Source organism: Narcine bancroftii, chromosome 7, assembly GCF_036971445.1.
Source record: "Narcine bancroftii isolate sNarBan1 chromosome 7, sNarBan1.hap1, whole genome shotgun sequence".
Classification (NCBI taxonomy): domain Eukaryota; kingdom Metazoa; phylum Chordata; class Chondrichthyes; order Torpediniformes; family Narcinidae; genus Narcine; species Narcine bancroftii.
Genome location: NC_091475.1, coordinates 199,133,096 through 199,152,868, shown reverse-complemented (window position 1 = coordinate 199,152,868; position 19,773 = coordinate 199,133,096). Strand labels below are relative to the sequence as shown.

Below are 19,773 nucleotides of genomic sequence, written 5' to 3'. Positions count from 1 at the left end.
TTTGGAAAATTGCCCGGATGAATCCTGATCATGAAAAGCAGAACGAATCCAATCCACTTACTTATATGGCCCAGACAGTTTATTTTCCATCATTAACAAAGTGAAAAAAAGTGCAATTTATAGTATCGCACTTACCAATAGCCTAGTTATTTATGCTCTGACCTTAACCTAAAACACACATACAAATTAAGAACTGGAGAAGGCCACAAGGTGTCTTCAAGCCTCATATTATGTCAGATTCCTCCCCTTGCTTACCTACCTCTGCCTTAAAAAGTAAACTAAGGGCAAGGGGGTAATCAGGAAAAGAGTTGGCTCCTTTAGGAACTAATGTGGCAAAAAGTGCGTGGAGCCACATGACATTTGTGAGGTAAAAAATGTTTACTTCTCACCTGTAGATAAAGACATTGCAGTTAGAGTATTCAAGGATAAGCATGGTGGAATTCTGGAACAAATTATCATTAAAAAAACATGAGGCGTTTGATGCCCTATTGCCCTTAAAATGCATAACATGGCAGGGCCTGATCCGATGCATCCTACGACATTAAGGGAAAGAAGGTTACTGAGGCTCTGACAAAATAAAATAAAATCTTCTCCAGCCACAAAGTAAGTGTGAGATGACTGAAAACAGTGAATTAGACACCCTTATTTAAGAAGTACAGTGGGTGTCCGTTAAGGTAGTATGGTCAATGGATCCTTGGCTGCGTAGTAAAGTTTCAATCATGTTCACTTTGGTGCACTGGTCCAAATGAAAAAAAGCCCTCGAGATCCAGGACAATTTAGAAAGGTGGATTTGAAATTGGCTTGGTGATAGGTGGCAGAGAATGAGGGTCAAGGGTTGGTTTTGCAATTGGAAGCCTGTGATCAGCGAGTACTAGAGGATCAATGCTGGGCCCCTTGCTGTGCATTATATACACAAGCAATGTGGATGTAAGTGTAGGAGCTATGATTAGTTGGTAGATGTCAAAAAAAAGCCCTCGAGATCCAGGGCAATTTAGAAAGGTGGATTTGAAATTGGCTTGGAGATAGGTGGCAGAGAATGATGGTCAAGGGTTGATTTTGTAATTGGAAGCCTGTGATCAGTGAGTACTAGAGGATCAATGCTGGGCCCCTTGCTGTGCATTATATACACAAGCAATGTGGATGTAAGTGTAGGAGCTATGATTAGTTGGTAGATGTCAAAAAAAATGTTGTTGATAATGATGTAGACTTTGGCTACAGAATGATATTGAAGGTCAGAGAAATGACAAATTGAATTTGATTCATTTTGAGAAGAATAATACGGTGGGGATTTACACAATGAATGTAGGATCAAACGAAGTACTGAGTAATTGAAAGAACTAAGTGTAAATGTCCAAGGAATGCTGAAGGCAAAACATGGGCCTCTGCACCTCCCTCTGCAACTGAATCCTTCACTTCCTCATGAGAAGACCACAGTAGTGCATCAGTACATACAGTTGTATGTATCAGAAATAAGGTCTCGTCCTCACTGACAATCAATACAGGTGCACTTCGAGGATACGCATTTAGCTCACTGTTCTACTCATTCTACACTCATGACTGTGTGGCCAGCCACAATTCAACTGCCATGTACAAATTTGCCAATGACACCATGGTCATCTGCAGAATCACAGATGCAATGAGGAAGTGTACAGGAGCGAGATCGATCAACTGGTTGATTGGGTCACAACAACATTGCACTCAACAATAGGAATTGATTGTGGACTTCAGGAAGGGGAAACCAGGAGAACACAAACCAATCCTCATCAAGAGGTCAGCAGTGTCTGGATGTCAACATCTCTGAAAATATGTCCAGGGATCTCGATGTTGATGCAATAATGAAGAAGGCTCGCCAGTGGCCATACTTCGTGAGGAGTTTGAGGAGATTTGGTGTGCAATCAAAGACTTGCAAATTTCTACAGGTGTGCTTTGGAAAGCATGCTGGCTGGATGCATCACTGTCTGGTATTGAGGAGTCAATGCACAGGACAGGAAAAGACTACAGAGCTTTGTGAATTCGGCAAGCATCATCATGGGTATCAGTCTTCACTCCATTAAGGAGGAAATTAAGAGATGGTGTCTCAAGAAAGCAGCCTCTATCCTCAAGGATCCTCACCACCCAGCCCATGCCCTCTTCACACTGCTACCGTAATGAAGGAGGTACAGGAGCCTGAAGATGAACACCCATCGGTACAAAAACAGCTTCTTTCCTTCTGCTATCGGATTTCTGAATGGACAATGAACCACAGACACTATCTAACTTTCTTCTTTTGCACTAATTTATTTATTAAAAATTAATTTATAGAAATATTTGCACCTGTAATGCTGTTGCAAACAACAAATTTCATGACAAGTTCATGACAATAAATTCTGATTATGATCACATCTAGATAAGTTGATTGGATAGGCATGTGTGGACACTTGCCTACATAAGACAGAATAGAGAAATTATGGTGTTACTATGCAAGATGTGAATTAGTTAAAGCTGTAGTACCAAATACTATCTGGTTACATTAGAGGAAGGATGTGATTGTACTGGAAGATTTACCAGGATTTTGTGTGGGATAGCGTTTTTCAGTTACGAAGAGTGTCTAGATAGGCTGGTTTATTTTCCTTAGAGCAGAGAATACTGATACAAGCACAGTACAACCCAATCATTTTGGATACAATTATTACAGATACTAGCAACTGTTTATACAGACTTATCACAACCAAGGACTACAATACGTTACCCGCTGTTTATTACCTATCGTGGGCAGAGCTCAGGTGCTATCTACAATACTAATATAAAATAGCCCTGATCCCTACATAGTCCACATCTTACCAACGATTCCTCCAATGTTATCCTCAGTTCACAACCTGGAGTGGAGCAGAGTTCGTCTCAGGACTGAAGAGCAAAAGATAAAGAGGTAGTACAGTAAGCAGGAGGATAGGGCCCAGGTAACCACTAGGTCATTAAAGAGGCCAGTGGCCAGGTGTGCACTAATGGGGGGGTGGAGTCCAACCTTGATTGGCAGGTGATGCAGACTCCAACTTGGTACTCACCGGTAGGGTCACATGACAGATGAGATTCTCCACACTACAGTCTGACAAAATGACTTTTAGCTACTTCTAATTGTAGTATGTTTATTACTAAGAGGGCAAAAAAATAAAGATGACACTAGGCTAATTTAAATTATGATTTCTGCTTGAAAGAATGGTGGTATAAATTTCAAAACTAACTTTCAGAAAGCAGTGCTGGATTTAGACATAAATTAAACAAGCAACAGCTTAGGGCCTCACAATCCACAGGGGCCTCAAAAATATATTAATGTGTACTAAAACTATTTTTAAAATTACATTTAAGCATTGTTTCCAGGCTATATTATATTATAATCTATGAAAGGGATCAAGCCAATCAAATTAACAATATGTAACCAGTATATGCATTCATTTGAAAATAATTTGTATTGTAATTTTTTAACAAGGGGCCTCCAAGCATTATATAGCTAAGGACCTCACCAAGTCTAAATCCGGCACTGTTGTTTGGGGAATACATTGCATGGGGAACAAAATATTTGGATAGTTCTTTTACAAAATTACAACTTTCTCTGCTGTAGCTTTCTTTTGTTGCAAGTTTTATTTGTCATCATATCAAGTATTTACAATCCCACAATCAGAATCTTTTTTAAAAAAGAGGAAAAGAAGTTAAAAAGAATCCAAGTGGAAGTTTCAATGTTTTGAAAAAGCCTGAGAGGTTGGCTAGAGTCATCGAATCCAATTATTCCATGCCATCAGGTTATCTACTTGAGCTCATCCCATTTGCTTGAATTTGACCTATATCCCTCCAAACATTTCTCATGATAATGGGCAAAAATGTGGTTGATGAAATACAATGCTAGAAAATGTATGGTCATCCACCTTGGTAGAAGAAATAGACAGGCAGACTCAATGGCATCACTAGTGTTGGTGTCACCCAGTGCAGTAACTCATGGTGTCACCCCTCCCCCATGGATCAAAATTAAAATTACACCTTTAAATTACAATATCACACGAATATTATATGAATACTAACAACAAAATTGTTTTGTAAAATCTTTCTACAATTACAACATTATTAGTAACTGAGTGGAAGCTTTTTTTGATTTTTCTTTTCTTTAATTACTACTTCATTCTCAAAAAAAGTTATTGATATAGGTTCACAAATACTAATTACCACAATATTGTAGCTAAAACACTGGAATATTTGACAAAAACAATGACTATAAAAGTGCCATAAGCAACAAAAATGACAACGCGTGCAGATGAAACTATGTGATTTGAAGCATCATTCTAATTGAGTGATAATGACAGCTCCAACTGGAGCACATTAGAAGGTTCAAAAGGTAAATTAGCTTTAATTTTTTTTATAAACTGGGGTTACAAAAAATGTTTTTGTTGTTATAACTAACTACAGGAATATCTTTATAAAAATGATAAATTTCTCTGAAACTGCACAAAAATGTTATAGTCATTTTGGTGTCTCCCCTCTGATGGTATCACCCAGTGCAGTCTGTACCACCCGAGTGACACCCCTGGGAAGACTTATTTATTTAGGAGGGGGAAAATTCAAAATTCTGAAATGTAAAGGGATTTAGGGGTCCTTGTGGTGGATACCCTAAAGGTTAACCTCCAGATTTTTTAAAATAATTTTTTATTTTTCACACTGTGCACCATATCAACCAAAATACATACAAACATTTCCCTCTTAAATGTACAGTGGGATTTTCTCCCCTTTTTTTCCCCCTACCTTCCCTCCCCCCGCTTCCCACCCCCTCCAAAACCAATACACATTCAACATATACAATACAATAAAACCATTAAACAATGTCATCACACAATGAAAAATAAAAAAGAAAAATGTGTCATCTACTTTTACACACTGGATCAAGTCATTTTGTCTTCTTATCATTTTAGGAGGTTGAGGTCCGAGGCAAGCCCTCTCTGTTATGTTCCATGTACGGTTCCCAAATTTGTTCAAATAATGTGACTTTATTTTTTTAATTATATGTTATTTTTTTTCCAGTGGAATACATTTATTCATTTCCATGTACGATTGCTGTATTCTCAGGCTCTCTTCCGATTTCCAAGTTGACATTATACATTTTTTGCTACAGCTAAGGCTATCATAATAAATTTTTTTTGCGCTTCATCTTGTTTGAGGCTTAATTCCTTACTTCTTATATTTCTTAGAAGAAAGATCTCTGGATTTTTTGGCATGTTGTTTTTTGTGATTTTATTTAATATCTGATTTAGATCTTCCCAAAACAAAAATCTGGTTTTTACCTTGACTGATAGAAATCTGATAAATACCTTAATTGTGCTGCTCTATAATAATTTTTAAAGTTTGGTAACTGCAAGCCACCTTAGTTGTACTTCTCTGTTAATTTATCATTGCATCCCATAATATAAATTTGTCTTTCACTGATTCCGTATTTATTTCAAAGTACGTTTTAATTTGGCATTCAATAAACTCTCTAAATTCCTGCCTTTTAAGTAGCATGGAGTTTAACCTCCATCTATATGTTCTTGGTGGGATGTCCTCCAGTTCTATTGCTAATAACAAGGGTGAATGATCAGATCTAGCTTTATATTCAGTTTTACTAACTCTCCCTTGAATATGGGCCGACAACAAAAACATATCAATTAATCCTTGAGTATCTTTTATGCCTACACGAATAATATGAGTATTCCTTCTCCCTTGGGTGCTGCCTCCTCCATATATCCATAAGTTTAATTTCCTGCATTGACTTAACCATAAATTTGGTCACTTTATTCTTTTTGCTAGTCTTTTGTCCAGTTTTATCCAACATTGCATCTAAATTATGGTTAAATTCCCCTCCTATCAATATATTCCCTTGCGTATCTACAATCTTCAAAAAAATATCTTGCATAAACTTTTGATCCTCTTCGTTAGGTTGAGCAAATTCCAAAATTCTGAATATATCTTACACTTAATCATTACCTATCTCCCTGCTGGATCTATTATTTCCTCCTCTATTTTGATGGGTACATTTTTATTAATTAATATAACTACACCTCTGGCTTTTGAATTATATGATGCTGCCACTACATGCCCTACCCAGTCTCTCTTTAATTTATTATGTTCCACTTCAGTTAGATGCGTTTCCTGCACAAATGCTATGTCTATTTTTTCAGTAAATTTAATAGCTCTTCCATTTAATTTGATTATGTATTCCATTAATATTTATAGTCATATAATTCAACATGGCCATCTCATATCCTGTTTACACCACATTTCTGCTTCCTCACCACCACCATCCCCCTTTTCCCTATTTTCATCTCTCAGTTTTCCCTTTATAAACTCAATGTATGACAACACATTTAAAACATTAAATACTTTAACTCCCACATCCAATATTCCCTTAGCCCCAAATGTCCCCCCCCCCCTCTCTCTGAGTTACCCCTTATCCCTTGCCGGGCAACCACAACTCTCCTCTCCTTTTGGATTGCGAACCCACTTGCAAGCGTCAACTGATTTTGCAGTGACGGTTAGTCTCTCCCACCTAACCCCCCCAGAAAAGACTTTTTTTTACACATATAACAAAGTTCACCCTCTTTTTTTCCCCCTTACTTCCTTTCTTCCCTTCTCTTTCCCTTCTTTCGTTCTTACATATACATTATTTTTACATCTTTATATATATATTTCATCGCTGTTCTTCATTTTTGTTGCATCTCTTCATCTCTCCTTCTGTCCTGCAGGCGTTCTGCAAATTCTCGTGTTTCTTCTGGATCTGAGAACAGTCTGTTTTGTTCCCCAGGGATAAGTATTTTAAGCACAGCTGGATGTCTTAACATAAATTTATAACCTTTTTTCCATAGGATCGATTTTGCTGTATTAAACACTTTCCTCTTCTTTAAGAGTTCAAAACTTGTGTCTGGGTAAAAAAAAATATTTTTTGACCCTTGTATTCCAACGGTTTATTATCTTCTCTAATTTTATGCCTTGCCCACTCCAATATATTTTCTCTTGTTGTATATCTCAAAAATGTTACTAAAGCGGATCTTGGTTTTTGTTGTGTCTGTGGTTTCAGAGCTAGTGTTCTGTGTGTCCTTTCTATTTCCATTCCTTCCTGTATTTCTGTCATTCCCAGGACCTTTGGGATCAATTCTTTTATAAATTCTTTCATATTTTTGCCTCCTTGATCTTCCTTTAGGCCCACTATCTTTATGTTGTTTCGCCTACTATAATTTTCCAACATATCAATTTTCTGATTCTTTAACTTTTTTATCACTTTCTTCCAATTTTCTTCTTAAGTCATTCATTTCCATTTCTACAGCCGTTTCTCGTTCTTCCACATTTTCTAATCTTTTCCCTATTTCTGTCATGACCAGCTCTAATCTATTCATTTTTTCTTCTGTACTTTTTGTTTTTCTTTTTATTTCACTAAATTCTAATGTCAACCATTCTTTTAATGCTCTCATTTGTTCTTGAAAAAAAACTTTATCTATATTCTGTCCATCTGTTTTACCTTTTATTTCTCTATGCAAACCTTGGTCTTCTTCTTCCTCTTCTTCTGTGTCTGTACCTGTGTTTGTGTCTTCTTCTTCTTCTCTTCCTTGTATCTGTGTCACTTCTGACTTTCCTGATGAGTTGCTTGTCTCACTTTTCTGGGCTTCTTCTTGCTTGGCTTCTTTCTGTTGGTCCTCTTCTTCTGGGCTACTCATCTGTTGGGCCTCCTGCTGCTGCTCTTCTTTCCTTTCACTCCCTTTCCTGTCCCTTTCCTCTTCTTCCAGCTGAGAGCCTTGGTATCGGGCATCCCTCAGCTGGTCACGTTGTGTTTGCCCACTCCTTGGCTGAGCCTCCCTCCTGTTGGTGTTCTCCTTCTCCTTAGTAAGTGCACTCCTCGCACATGTGCAGTTGCACACTTTTGTTTGGCTCTGAGAGCCATTTTTGCAGTCCATCAATCGGGGGGGGTCGCAACTCTGCGGGGTCATCACCAACCTCGGAGAATGGGCTTTCTTCTCCACGACGGCTCCCTGTTTCTTCATGTAGGTAAGACCTTCTCCTTTCTCTTCCGGCGTCTTTTCTTCTTTTTTTCCCATTTTTTAACTTTTTCCTTCTTGTGTGCCATTTTCTTTCTTTTCTCTACAACTATCTTTTATTTGTCATGTTTTGTATTTCATGAACTTTGTATTTTCTTCACTTTATTTCTTCTTTTCTGGAGAGGGCTCGTATTCCCCTACCGGCCACTACTCCAGCACGTGACTCCTCCCCGTTAATCTCCAGGTTGAGTGAGTGGTGAAGAAGACAAATGTGAAGTTTGCATTCATTTCTATGGAGATAGCATACAAGAACAGGGATTTAATGTTGAGACCGTATAAAAGCACTAGTGAGACCTCACTTGGAGTACAGTGCACAGTTTTAGGCACCTTATTTGAGAAAAAGACGTTCTGGCATTGGAGATAATTTACTTGCATGATACCAGGAATAAAATGGTAGCATATGAGGAAAGATTGTTGGCTCTTGGACTTTACTGGTTGGAGTACAGAAGGATGAGGGGGAAACTCATAGAGGCATTTTAATGATTAAAGGCCTGAACAGAGTCTGGCTGACCATGCCCCTCAAAATGAGGGGGGCATGGTCAGCCCCTACCAGCAGCACTAGGTCACTAGGGGGTTGCGGGCTGCACCGGGTGAGCCTATAGGGGGGGGGGGGGGGGGGGCGGGCGGGGGTGTCACCAAAATGAATCACATGGTTTTATTTCCACATGCTATAAGCATAGGGGTTTGTCTGAAGCACTGGAGGGAGGGGGACAGAGGAGTATACGGCAGGTATGACATCTGCCCCACCCAGTTGAGTGAGTTCTTGAATAGCAGTTTGGCCCCTCCTCACAGTTACCTAAATTTCCCCAAATTAGATCTCTTCTGACACTGACTCTGGACAGAGTATATATGGCAAGGATTTTTCCCGTAGTAGGGGAGTCTAGGATAAGAGGATATAACTTCAGGATACAAGTGAGTCAATTTTAAACAGAGACAGAGGGTCGTGAGTCTTGTTGCCACAGGTGGATGTGCAAGCGAGGTCGTTGGGTGTATTTAACACAGAGATTGTCAAGTCTTTGATTAGTCAGGGGATCAAAGGTTATGGGGAGAAAGCAGTGTGGCTGTGTGGGTGGATGGATCAGTTCATGATTAGAAAGGCGGAGCAGACTCCATGACCTACTTCTGCTCCAGTACCATGTGATCTCATGCAAATTATAGTTAAAGGCATGAGAAAGGAGAAGAAATATTTGTGCCTTGTATTGTGACAGAGTATGTAGAGGTGTTTTTGGGAGATAAATTAGAAAAGGTTTGTTAGAGTATGTCACATACAAACACTTTTAAACAAATCTTATTTGAAATAATGGAGGCATAGTGGCTTCTCACACCTTTTTGCAAGAGCTTTGAAGAGTGCTCAAGAGACGTCACTAATGACGGGGGGGGGGGGGTGATCATCTATCAGAACCCCTGGGGAATGGCACTGGCGTTCACCAGGAGGAGCCTGGTGCACTTCCGGCGTGGCGCGGTTGCTGTAGCAACCAGCGCCGCCGCCGCCGCCGCTCTCGCGAGATGTCACGTGAAGGCGCGGGCCCGGCGGCTGGTGTGGTTCCGCCGGGGGCGGAAACGGAAGGAGGGCAGCGCTCCCAGCGGGTACAGTATTTGGGACGCGCCACCCGCCTGGTGGCATCGGAGCGCAGCGGCCGGTCGCTGAAGGGGTGGCATGGCAACCGGACGCCAGGCTTCCGGTCGGCGCTTCGGCCTCGCACCGTGCAGGCCCTTCGGCCCATTCCCTCTCTCCTTCTCCCCACCCCCCCCCCCCCCCCCCACTGCGTCCTTCCTCTTTCCGGATCGCACAATTCTGCATGATTTGTGTTACAACAGTGTGTATTTGCACGAGGTAGAAAGTACCTTAAAATCAGGAAATTAGCATTTAAAAAATGCTTTCCCTCATTTGCTTTCCCTCCCCTTGCACACCTTGACAGTTAGAAAAACTAGAGCTGGTAAAGTATAAAAGTCATCTGGGGACAAGGTACTCATGAGTTATCACCTCACTGACTTGGATCTGGCAACCAGATTTCTCTTCCTGTTCATCTGTGTGTGGAGACAACGTGAATCATTTGGGGTTCTTAATTTACACAGGGAAACGTAACTTGTTCGAAAGTTGCTGTTATTTTGTCTTATCGGTTATTTGTAGCTGAGAACATTTGTGTACTGTTGAAATTTTCCCTTTCTGATAAAACTGATTAAGTTAATGTTTTCCTAGTAATACAATTTTCCCCTGCAACCGTGCCTGCCTGTCCCGCATCAGACTTGTCAGTCACCAACGAGTCTGCAGCTGACGTGGACCTACCCCTCCATAAATCTTCGTCCGCAAAGCCAAGCCAAAGAAGAAAGAATACACTGCCTTTGAAGAAGACCGCAGAGCCCACCTCACTGACAAAAGACAAAGGAGGAAAAACCCAACACCCAACCCCAACCCACCAATGTTCCCTTTCAACCGCTGCAACCGTGCCTGCCTGTCCCGCATCGGACTTGTCAGTCACCAACGAGGCTGCAGCTGATGTGGACCTACCCCTCCATAAATCTTCGTCTGCGAAGCCAAGCCAAAGAAGAAAGAATACACTGCCTTTGAAGAAGACCGCAGAGCCCACCTCACTGACAAAAGACAAAGGAGGAAAACCCAACACCCAACCCCAACCCACCAATTTTCCCTTAAAACCGCTGCAACCGTGCCTGCCTGTCCCGCATCGGACTTGTCAGTCACCAACGAGCCTGCAGCAGACGTGGACCTACCCCTCCATAAATCTTCGTCCATGAAGCCAAGCCAAAGAAGAAAGAATACACTGCCTTTGAAGAAGACCGCAGAGCCCACCTCACTGACAAAAGACAAAGGAGGAAAAACCCAACACCCAACCCCAACCCACCAATTTTCCCTTAAAGCCGCTGCAACCGTGCCTGCCTGTCCCGCATCGGGCTTGTCAGCCACCAACGAGCCTGCAGCAGACGTGGACATTTACCCCTCCATAAATCTTCGTCCGCGAAGCCAAGCCAAAGAAGAATACAAGTTGGGAAATAAAAGATGGAACTGTGAATTCCAGATGTGTCATTGATCCGTGGCTATCGCGTAATTAAAAGCAGAAAATGGTGAAAACATTCAACGGGTCGGGAGCCGTCCACAAAAGTACTGGAGAAACTCAGCAGGTCAGGCAGCATCCATCGAAAGTAAAAGGCGATCGATGGTTCCAGCTTCAGGAGGGCTGAAAATTCGGCCGACGTCCGAATTAAAAGGTGGGAGAAGAACAGACGAATGGGTAAGAGGTAATAGGTGGATGCTTGTGAGAGGGCGGAAGAGAAAGACGCTGAGACGTGATCGAAGGAGAAGGCAGGTGGCTCAGAAAGATCCCTCCCCCGATGGAAGGGAAAGGAATGGTGAGCTGGAGGAAGGGATGCAAGGTGATGAGGGAAAGGGGGAGAAGTCAATATTGAGCCTCAACTGGTTTGGATACCCTCTTTGTGGGTAGGTTTGTGCCAGCTGGTCAGGAGATGAAGGGGCACTGTGATTGTAGGCAATAAGCTGGAGGAACTCAGCCAGTCTTGCAGCATCCATGGAGGATCAAGATATATTACTGGTGTTTCGGGCCTGAGCCCTTCGTCAAGGTAGGTGAAAAAGTATGAACCAGGACTGTTCACCTGTTTGTAAATGAGTGTGATGTGATGCACACAAATGACCAGATCAAATTGCAAATCTAACTACAATAAATTCAATTTTCCCTAAGGAGTTTAACTTTGGGGTTACAGTAGATATTTCCTATTCCCATATTGTAGCTCACTTGATCTAAACCAAATGATGACCATTCTCTATTTGGCTTTTAACCAGTGATGAAATCCTGTTTACCATCTACTACAAATCCATAATTCCATCTCCAAATCGTTGCCAGCTTTACTTTGTATAAAGAAGGACTAGAAAATTACACGAGGTATTAGGGATAAATACACAGTGATGACAGATCAGTTATTTTAATATCAGTGGTGGAGAGAGTTCTGAACAGACCAATTAGGAACAGTCTCTTAGAAAAATATGGATTAATTCAAGAAATCCAGTGTAAACTCCAGGGCGGCATGGTTAGCATAGCAATTAGCACATTGTTGTTCCAGCAACTCTGGTTCGAATCTGGCACTCTCTGTAAGAAGTTTGTACGTTCTGTCCATGTCTGCGTAGATTTCCTCCCACCGTTCAAAAATGTAGCGGGGGGATTTAGAATGGGTAGACAGGTGGCAGATGAAATTTAAAGCTGAAATTATTGTAACTATGAGACAAAGCATTTATCTGGGGAGGTTCAAAAATTATTCATTGAAAGTGACATGATTGGGGTGGTGGGGGTGGGGGGTGCAGTTTATAATAATGTACTGCCGGAGAATCCTGAAAATCTGGACTGACCTGTTCTGGATTTTAGGATTTTTACTGGATATTTTATGAAGCTACATATGGCCAGAACTGGAGCATTGCTTTCTAGTCTGGTTGCCTTATTTTAGGAAAGATGTCAAGGTTTTGGAAAATATAGAAGAGATTAACGAAACAATTCAAGAATGATAAATGTTACTTGTGTATACAGATTTGGGAAATTAGAGTTGTTGTCCTTGCAGCAAATGAGGTTGAAGGGATCTTGTGTGAGAGATTTTAAAATTGGAAAGGTATTAATAGTAGATAGGCTGTAACTGTTCCTATTAGCAGAAGGGTCATGAACCATAAGGCATAGAATGATGTGATGGCAAGAGGACTAAATGGGATGTGGGGAAGCACAAGCATTGGAAGAATTAACCTTCATTCTGCAACTGTTTGGTCCTAGATATAACTTGGTGTTCACCACCCCAAATTTCTATACATGATATTTGTAATATTATAAATGAGGAAATGGGCGATTAGAATGGCATAGTCATTTGGTCCAATTTAAAGGTTATGGGTGCTGGAGATTAGAAATGTGCTGATATGTCAGAAGAAGTGCATGTCAATGGTCTTTATGATGGAAAATGTAAAAATATGACTGCTGATATTGAAACCAGAGGCACAAAAAAAATACCTGCTGGAGGAACTCAGCAGATCAAGCAGCATCTATGGAAGCAAAGGGTCAGTTGGTATTTTCGGTTGAGACCCTACATTAAGGTTGAGTGGAAAGGGAAGATCACCACTATAGAGGTACGAGGAAGGAGTGAGTCCAGGGCCAGAAGGACATGGTGAGTTGGATGATGTTCAGGTGGGAATAAGGTTGGGGGGGAGCGGCATGTTTTTAAGGTGGAGGTGGAAATCAATAAGGAAAAGAATTGAGACTGGTGGAGGAGGAATTAAGAGTTGGGCTGGAAGTAGAACTAGGTGATGAGCAGGTGGGAAACAGTAATGCTTTTAGATAATAGTTGTGGGGGGGAGGAGAAGGCAGGTTGGGAAGAAAGGTGAATGGAAATGGTGAGTAAAGCTAAGAGTCCATCAAGATGAGCTGGTAGTGGGGAAGGAACGTTTGAGTTGAGGGAGGTGAGAAATGCTGTGCTATTTGGTCAATTGCTTCCAAAGTTTGTAGAAGCATATGCTTAACTTGCTATTTGGCCAAACAAAGAAAGTGGGAGGCTGTTGATTCCATCATCTCCAACAGATGGTGTTAAGCGACATTAGGATCTGGATGATCTGTCAACATGGGACAACTGCTCATCCCCAGCAATGGCCCCACATATTGTATAGGCAGGTTGCAGCTCTGAATCCTGCATCTCTGTGCTACAGCGATCAGCTGGGACAGTTGAAGAGTAGTCCTCCCAAATTGCCACTGCACACTAATCTGTGGGACAATTAGACCACATTCCTGGCATAACAGTACACAGCATCGGAAGAGCTAAGATTCATAGCATATTCTAGCTATAACAGTACTGTCAGTTAATACAATAACTCCTCCTCCTTGCAGTGCACCCTGCGTGCAAAGTACGTGTACAATAATTTTCCTTTTTAGGTTGTGGACAATGCTGGCAAGTCAGTTACCCATTCTTTGTGGCACTTCAAGCACCCAGCCTTAAATGGAGTGTGGGACCAAGGTTGCATGAATATCTAAAAGTAGAAACTGTTGGAGATGCTCAGCAGGTCTATGAAGAGGGAAATGGGGTTCAGTTTCAGGAGTTCTGATGAAAGAATACTGCCTGAATCATTAACTCTTTCCTCTCTCCATGGATGGATCCTGATTCGCTGATTATCTCCAGACTTTTCGGTTCTTATCTATAGTTTGTAATTTCTGAATTTGGATTTTCTTATGATGGTATAAGGGGCTTGGCCAGTAAATGCTCACTGAATATTAACCACCCAGATGATTTTTGTGATTCAGCAGCTTTCATGATTTTGATACCAGGTCACAAGTTTTGCTAAATTTCAATTTTGCATGTTTCCAAAGTAGCATAAATTTGCAACAATAATTGTAGCTGGTCATCATTATATTTTAATATTCTGTTAATTGAGTGCCCTTGAACATTTTGGCTACCACTAATAATGTAGAGTAGGGATGATTCTTAGATCTGAAGGAAAGAAAAATCATAAATTTGCTACTGCTCGTGTGTATCTCTCACTGTAAAAGTACAGTTTGCTAAATGATATAAACAAATTGTCTACCTCAATAGTATGGAAATGGAAGGAGGAAGAAATGACCACCAAGTGTTAATTTTTAACACTTTTCTTTCCTTTCCTTTAGAAATTGTAACTGAATAAAATTGAAGAAATCACAGGACTTTTGCTTTTGGATGGTCGAAACAAACGCTTGGTCACTCGACACGTCCAGAATAAATTAACAATGCCTGCTGCCCCAGTTCTACAGCCTGTTCTTAAAATGAAAGTTGATGAGCTCTTCCTGTGCTGGTTGAGTAAGGCAACCACGCAGTCCATTCTGAAAGACTACCTGAAACGGATTGAAAGTGGAGAAACAATTGAGATGGGCATTGGCGATTCAGCAAATGAACAAACTCCAACTGGAAGCAATAAGAAGAATCATTTTGACTCTGGATTGAATATACTGAGCTACTCCAAATCCCCTTTGGTAACTTCTCAGTACTGCTCAAGTACTCCATCACAACTTACCTCGGCTCTCCCATCTGGTACATGTGTGAGTTCCAGGAATGGATTAAATACTCGAACAAGAAGATCATCAGGGACTAAAACAGTATGTCTTGCAAGTTTTTTTTTCTCACTTGGAAGTGCATTTTCATCAATTATTAAAAATGTTTTGAAAGTTAGAAAAAAATGAAATCATTATGACTGAATAGTAATGTTTTTGATGGCTTGGTAAACCATTCTTGTGGTGTCTCATGGAGAATATAGTGCAGATTATTGTGATGTTGGGAAGGAGTAGCACAAAATCAGTCAAAGGTAAAACGTGGGAAGAAATTGGAATAAGCCATGTAAAGCATGTGTAAAAGAATGAGGAAGTGGAAATGGGAATAAAATACGTGCACAATTTATAGAAGATGAGGGTGGGGGAAATTGCCACCGGGATGAAATGCACACACATACACAACAAACTGGGTACAATCAAGGAAAAAAACAATACGATACCTGCCACCCTCTTGACTCCGTGCAGGCACCCTCTATCCTAACCCTTTAACAATGCACATCTCACCAATGATTTCTCCAGTGCCATTCCACAATTCTTGGCCTGGAGTGAAGCAGGGCGGACCCTAGAAGATGGCAAAGAGAGAGAGCCTAGCACATGTGATGCCTTTTATAGTACTGGAGCACTGGGGGTGCATCCCAGGTAATTTACAGGGAATTAATGGCTCAGAGTCAGCAAGGACAAATCCAGTGGTTCTCATTCTTTTTGTTTCCAATCACATTCCACTTTAAGTATTCCCTATGCCATAAGTGCTCTGTGATTAGTAAGGGATTGCTTAAGGTGCTATCTGGGTGGAAAGAAAAACCTTAAAAACCACTATTTTAATCGTACCTAATTGATTTGTTATGTGCATGGTTTCAGAACTCCAAAAGAAATGGGCCAATGACAATTTTTCTCAAGCAAAATATTTCAGTAACAATTGGGTCTAGAGCAGTGATTCTCAACCTTCCCTTCCCACTCACATATCACCTTAAGCAATCCCTTACTAATCACAGAGCACTGATGCCATAAGGATTACTTAAAGTAGTATGTGAGTGGGAAGAAAAAGGTTGTGAATCACAAGAATAATCGATTACAATGGCCCAAGGTAATTTATAGGTAACCAATGGTTCAGTGCCAACACGGTTAAGACATTTGCAAAGGCATTTAAATTGGCCATTGACAAGATGTGCACTAATTAGTGGCCGGAGTCCAACCTTGATTGACAGGTGATGTGACTTCCGAATAAGGTCCTGTCTGGGGAGGACTCATACACACATTGCAGACAGGTAGGGAGCCCACAATTTCCTCCGCACAACAACCCTTGAAGTGATCACTTTGTGTTAGCCAATTGAGGAAGGTGTTTGAAGATCAAATCCTCAGGCCCAGGTCTAAACTTGATTCTGCAAGATACTGCTAGTTGACTGTTAATTTTGCATCAGTCTTCACTGTGGAAGTTATTAGCACTGTGTCAGATGTTGAAGGGTTTCAAGGAAGGAAGCTGAGTGCAGTGGCTATTTCAAGGGAGAAGGTGCTCAGAAAGCTAAATGGTCTAAGGGCGGATTAGCCTCCTGGACAAGATGGATTGCAAGAGATCGTGGTAGAGATTGTGAAGGCATTGGTGATGATCTTTCAGGAATCAATAGATTCTGGCATGGTCCTGGAGGACTGGAAATTTTCAAATGTCACCCCCACTATTCAAGAAGGCAGGCAGCAGAAAGGAAATTATAGGCTGGTTAGCTTGACGTCATTGGTTGGGAAGATGTTGGAGTAAAGGATGAGGTTATGGAGTTGTTATGTGCCCAGAGGACCCAAAACCCAGCAGCAATATAAATTCACCAAGACAAATGGTTACTTAAACAAAATTCATTTTTAATTTTCTTTAAACATAAAAACAGGATCAAACTTTGACTTATTACTTTTAACTCCCTTCTAATTCTAAGTGTACGTGTATGTAATGTGTACATTTTCAGGAAAGTTCTTTGATTCACAGTCCATCTCACGTCTCACTCCTCCAAATTCACTGGAATCAGGCAATTCTCACACTGTGCACAGACATTTATGAATTTCACCAAGATCTGGTATTTAAATGGTTACCGCTCAGGAAAATTCTTGTCGGTTTCAGAGAGAGATTCGTTGTTTGTTAGACACACACAGACTGATTCCTTCTGATCAGCTACTTCAGTGTCTGGCCGAAGAAACCTGCCGCATCAGTGTTTTCCAAATGATAACCTCTTCTTCCAGGTCACCACAGAGTTCCTTTTGTTTCCCTTATTTCAGATGAAACACTCTAGCCAATCATTTCCTCTTGTAAGGACCATATGGGTTTTCAACAGGCTGAACTCAGAACTCACAACCTGTCTTCAAAATGGGGTTTCAACAAGCTGCCAGCTTGCCATGAATGCAGAAGCCCTCTCATGCGCTCTCTGTCTTTCTCTCGTGTGCACGCTAGCTCTTTTGTGCTCTCTCTCTATTTTTCTCTACATTCCAAACAGAAAAGTCCCAGCTTTGCCAACCTTGCCTCATAAGACATGCACTCCAATCCAGGCAACATCCTGGTAAATCTCCTCTGCACATTTTCCATAGCCTCTCATCCTTCCTATAATGAGGCAACCAGAACTGGACACAATACTCCAAATGTGGTCCCACTAGAGACTTGTAAAACTGCAACATTGACTTCTCTACTCTTATACACAATCCCCCTATTAATGAAGCCCATAATCCTATAGTCTTTTTTAACTATCCTATCAACCTGAGCATCTACCTTGAGGGATATATGGATATGAACCCCAAGATCCCTCTGTTCATTCACACTCTTAATTAACTGATCATTAACCCTGTACTCAGCTTTTTGATTTGTCCTGCCAAAATGCATTACCTCACACTTGTCTGATTGAACTCCATTTGCCATTTTTCTGCACAACACTGCATCCTGTCTATGTCCTCTTGCAACCTCTGACAACATTCAGCTCCATCTACAATTCCTTCAACCTTCATGTAATCTGCAAACTTACTTGCCCAACCTTCTGCATCATCATCCAGATCATTTATAAAAATCGTGTAGATCAAGGGACTGATCCCTGTGGCACTCCACTAGTCGCTGCTCTCCATGCAGAGGACCTCTCTTCCACCACTTCTCTCAATTTTCTTCCTGCAAGCCAATTTTTTATCCAGATAGCCAAGGTTCCACTGATCCCATGCCTCTTGATCTTCCGGATGAATCTCTTGTGGGGGGGACCTTGTCAAATTCATTACTAAAATCCATATAGACCACATTTACCGCCCTTCCCTCTTTTGTCATTTCCTCAAAGAACTCAATTAGGCTCGTGAGACATGACCTTCCTTTTACAAAGCCATGCTGACTATTCTTGTATGTTGTATATTAATGATTTGGATTATGGAATGAACATCTTTGTATGCTAGTTTGCACATGATAGGAAGGAAAGTGGAGGAACAAGTAGTGTAGAGGAAGGGTTTGGACAGATTTAGAGAACGGGCAAAGAAGTGGCAAAATATAATGTCATGCACTTTGGTAGAAAAAAAATAAATGGACAGGCTTTTTTAAATGGGGAGAAAATTGAAAATACCCAGATGCAAAGGGACCCAGGAGTCCTCGTGGAGGATAGACTGAAGGAAAACTTGCATGTTGAGACAGTGGTGAAGAAGGCAAATGCAGTGCTGGCCTTCATTTTAAGAAGAATAGAATAGAAGGGCAGGGATGTGATGTTGAGTCTTTGTAAAGCACTGGTGAGTATTGTGAGCAGTTTTGAAAGCCTTATTTGAGAAATGATCTGCTGATGTTGGAGAGGGTTCAAGGGAGGATCACAGGATGATTCTGGGAATGAAAGAGTTCTTGTTTGACAAGTGTTTGATGGCTTTTGGCCTGTATTATTTGGATTTCAGTAGAATGGGGTGGGGTGGGGGGTGGTGGATCCTCATTGAAACCTTTGGAATGTTGAAAGGCATGGGCAGAGTTGAGAGTTGATGTAGAAAGGTTGTTTACCACGGTTGGAGAAGACAAGAGAGCACAACTTCTAGATTGAAGGGTGTCCTCAGAACTGAGATGCATCAGAATTTCTTCAGCCTGAGGGTGGGAAATCTGTTGAATTTGTTGCCTCGGGTAGTCGTGGTGGCCCTCATTGGGTTGTATTTAAGGGAGAGATTGATAGGTTCTTGATTAGCCGGGGCGTCGAAGGTTACGTGGAGAAGGACGGGCAGTTGGAGTGAGTGGGAAATGGATCAGCTCATGATTAAATGATGGAGCAGACTCGATGGGCTGAATACCCTATTTCTGTTCCTCTGTCTTATGGACTTGGCCCACCTATCACCCACGGTCCCATGTCTTGCTGCTCCCTCATTTATACCAACTTCCTTTTCTCTCTCCTCATTCATTCCTGATGCAGGGTCTCAATCTGAGCTGTTGACATTTTTCCTCTGCTGCCACAGAGTTCCTCCAATAATTGATAATCTGTTTTTTAGGAGGCATGAAATTGTATTTGATTTAATCAGAAGACAGGGTATTTCTTCTTTCTTTGGCTTGGCTTCGAGGACGAAGATTTATGGAGGGGTACGTCCACGTCTGCTGCAGGCTCGTTGGTGACAAGTCCGATGCGGGACAGGCAGGCACGGTTGCAACGGTTGCAAGG

At 41.3% G+C, this 19,773-nt stretch overlaps 1 protein-coding gene across 7 annotated transcripts in view; it reads left to right on the top strand.

The window, feature by feature from the left end:
- The first annotated feature begins 9,581 nt into the window (after positions 1-9,581).
- The window catches only part of ppp2r3b (protein phosphatase 2, regulatory subunit B'', beta), a 122,287-nt gene continuing 112,095 nt past the window's right edge, over positions 9,582-19,773 (top strand). For 5 of the 7 annotated variants that reach the window (XM_069891967.1, XM_069891963.1, XM_069891968.1 and 2 more), the window contains exons 1-2: positions 9,582-9,668; positions 14,735-15,199. In XM_069891967.1, coding sequence (XP_069748068.1) covers positions 14,834-15,199 — 366 coding nt within the window. In that variant the 5' untranslated portion in view covers positions 9,582-9,668; positions 14,735-14,833. The other 2 variants (XM_069891965.1, XM_069891966.1) reach the window with 2 other exon arrangements.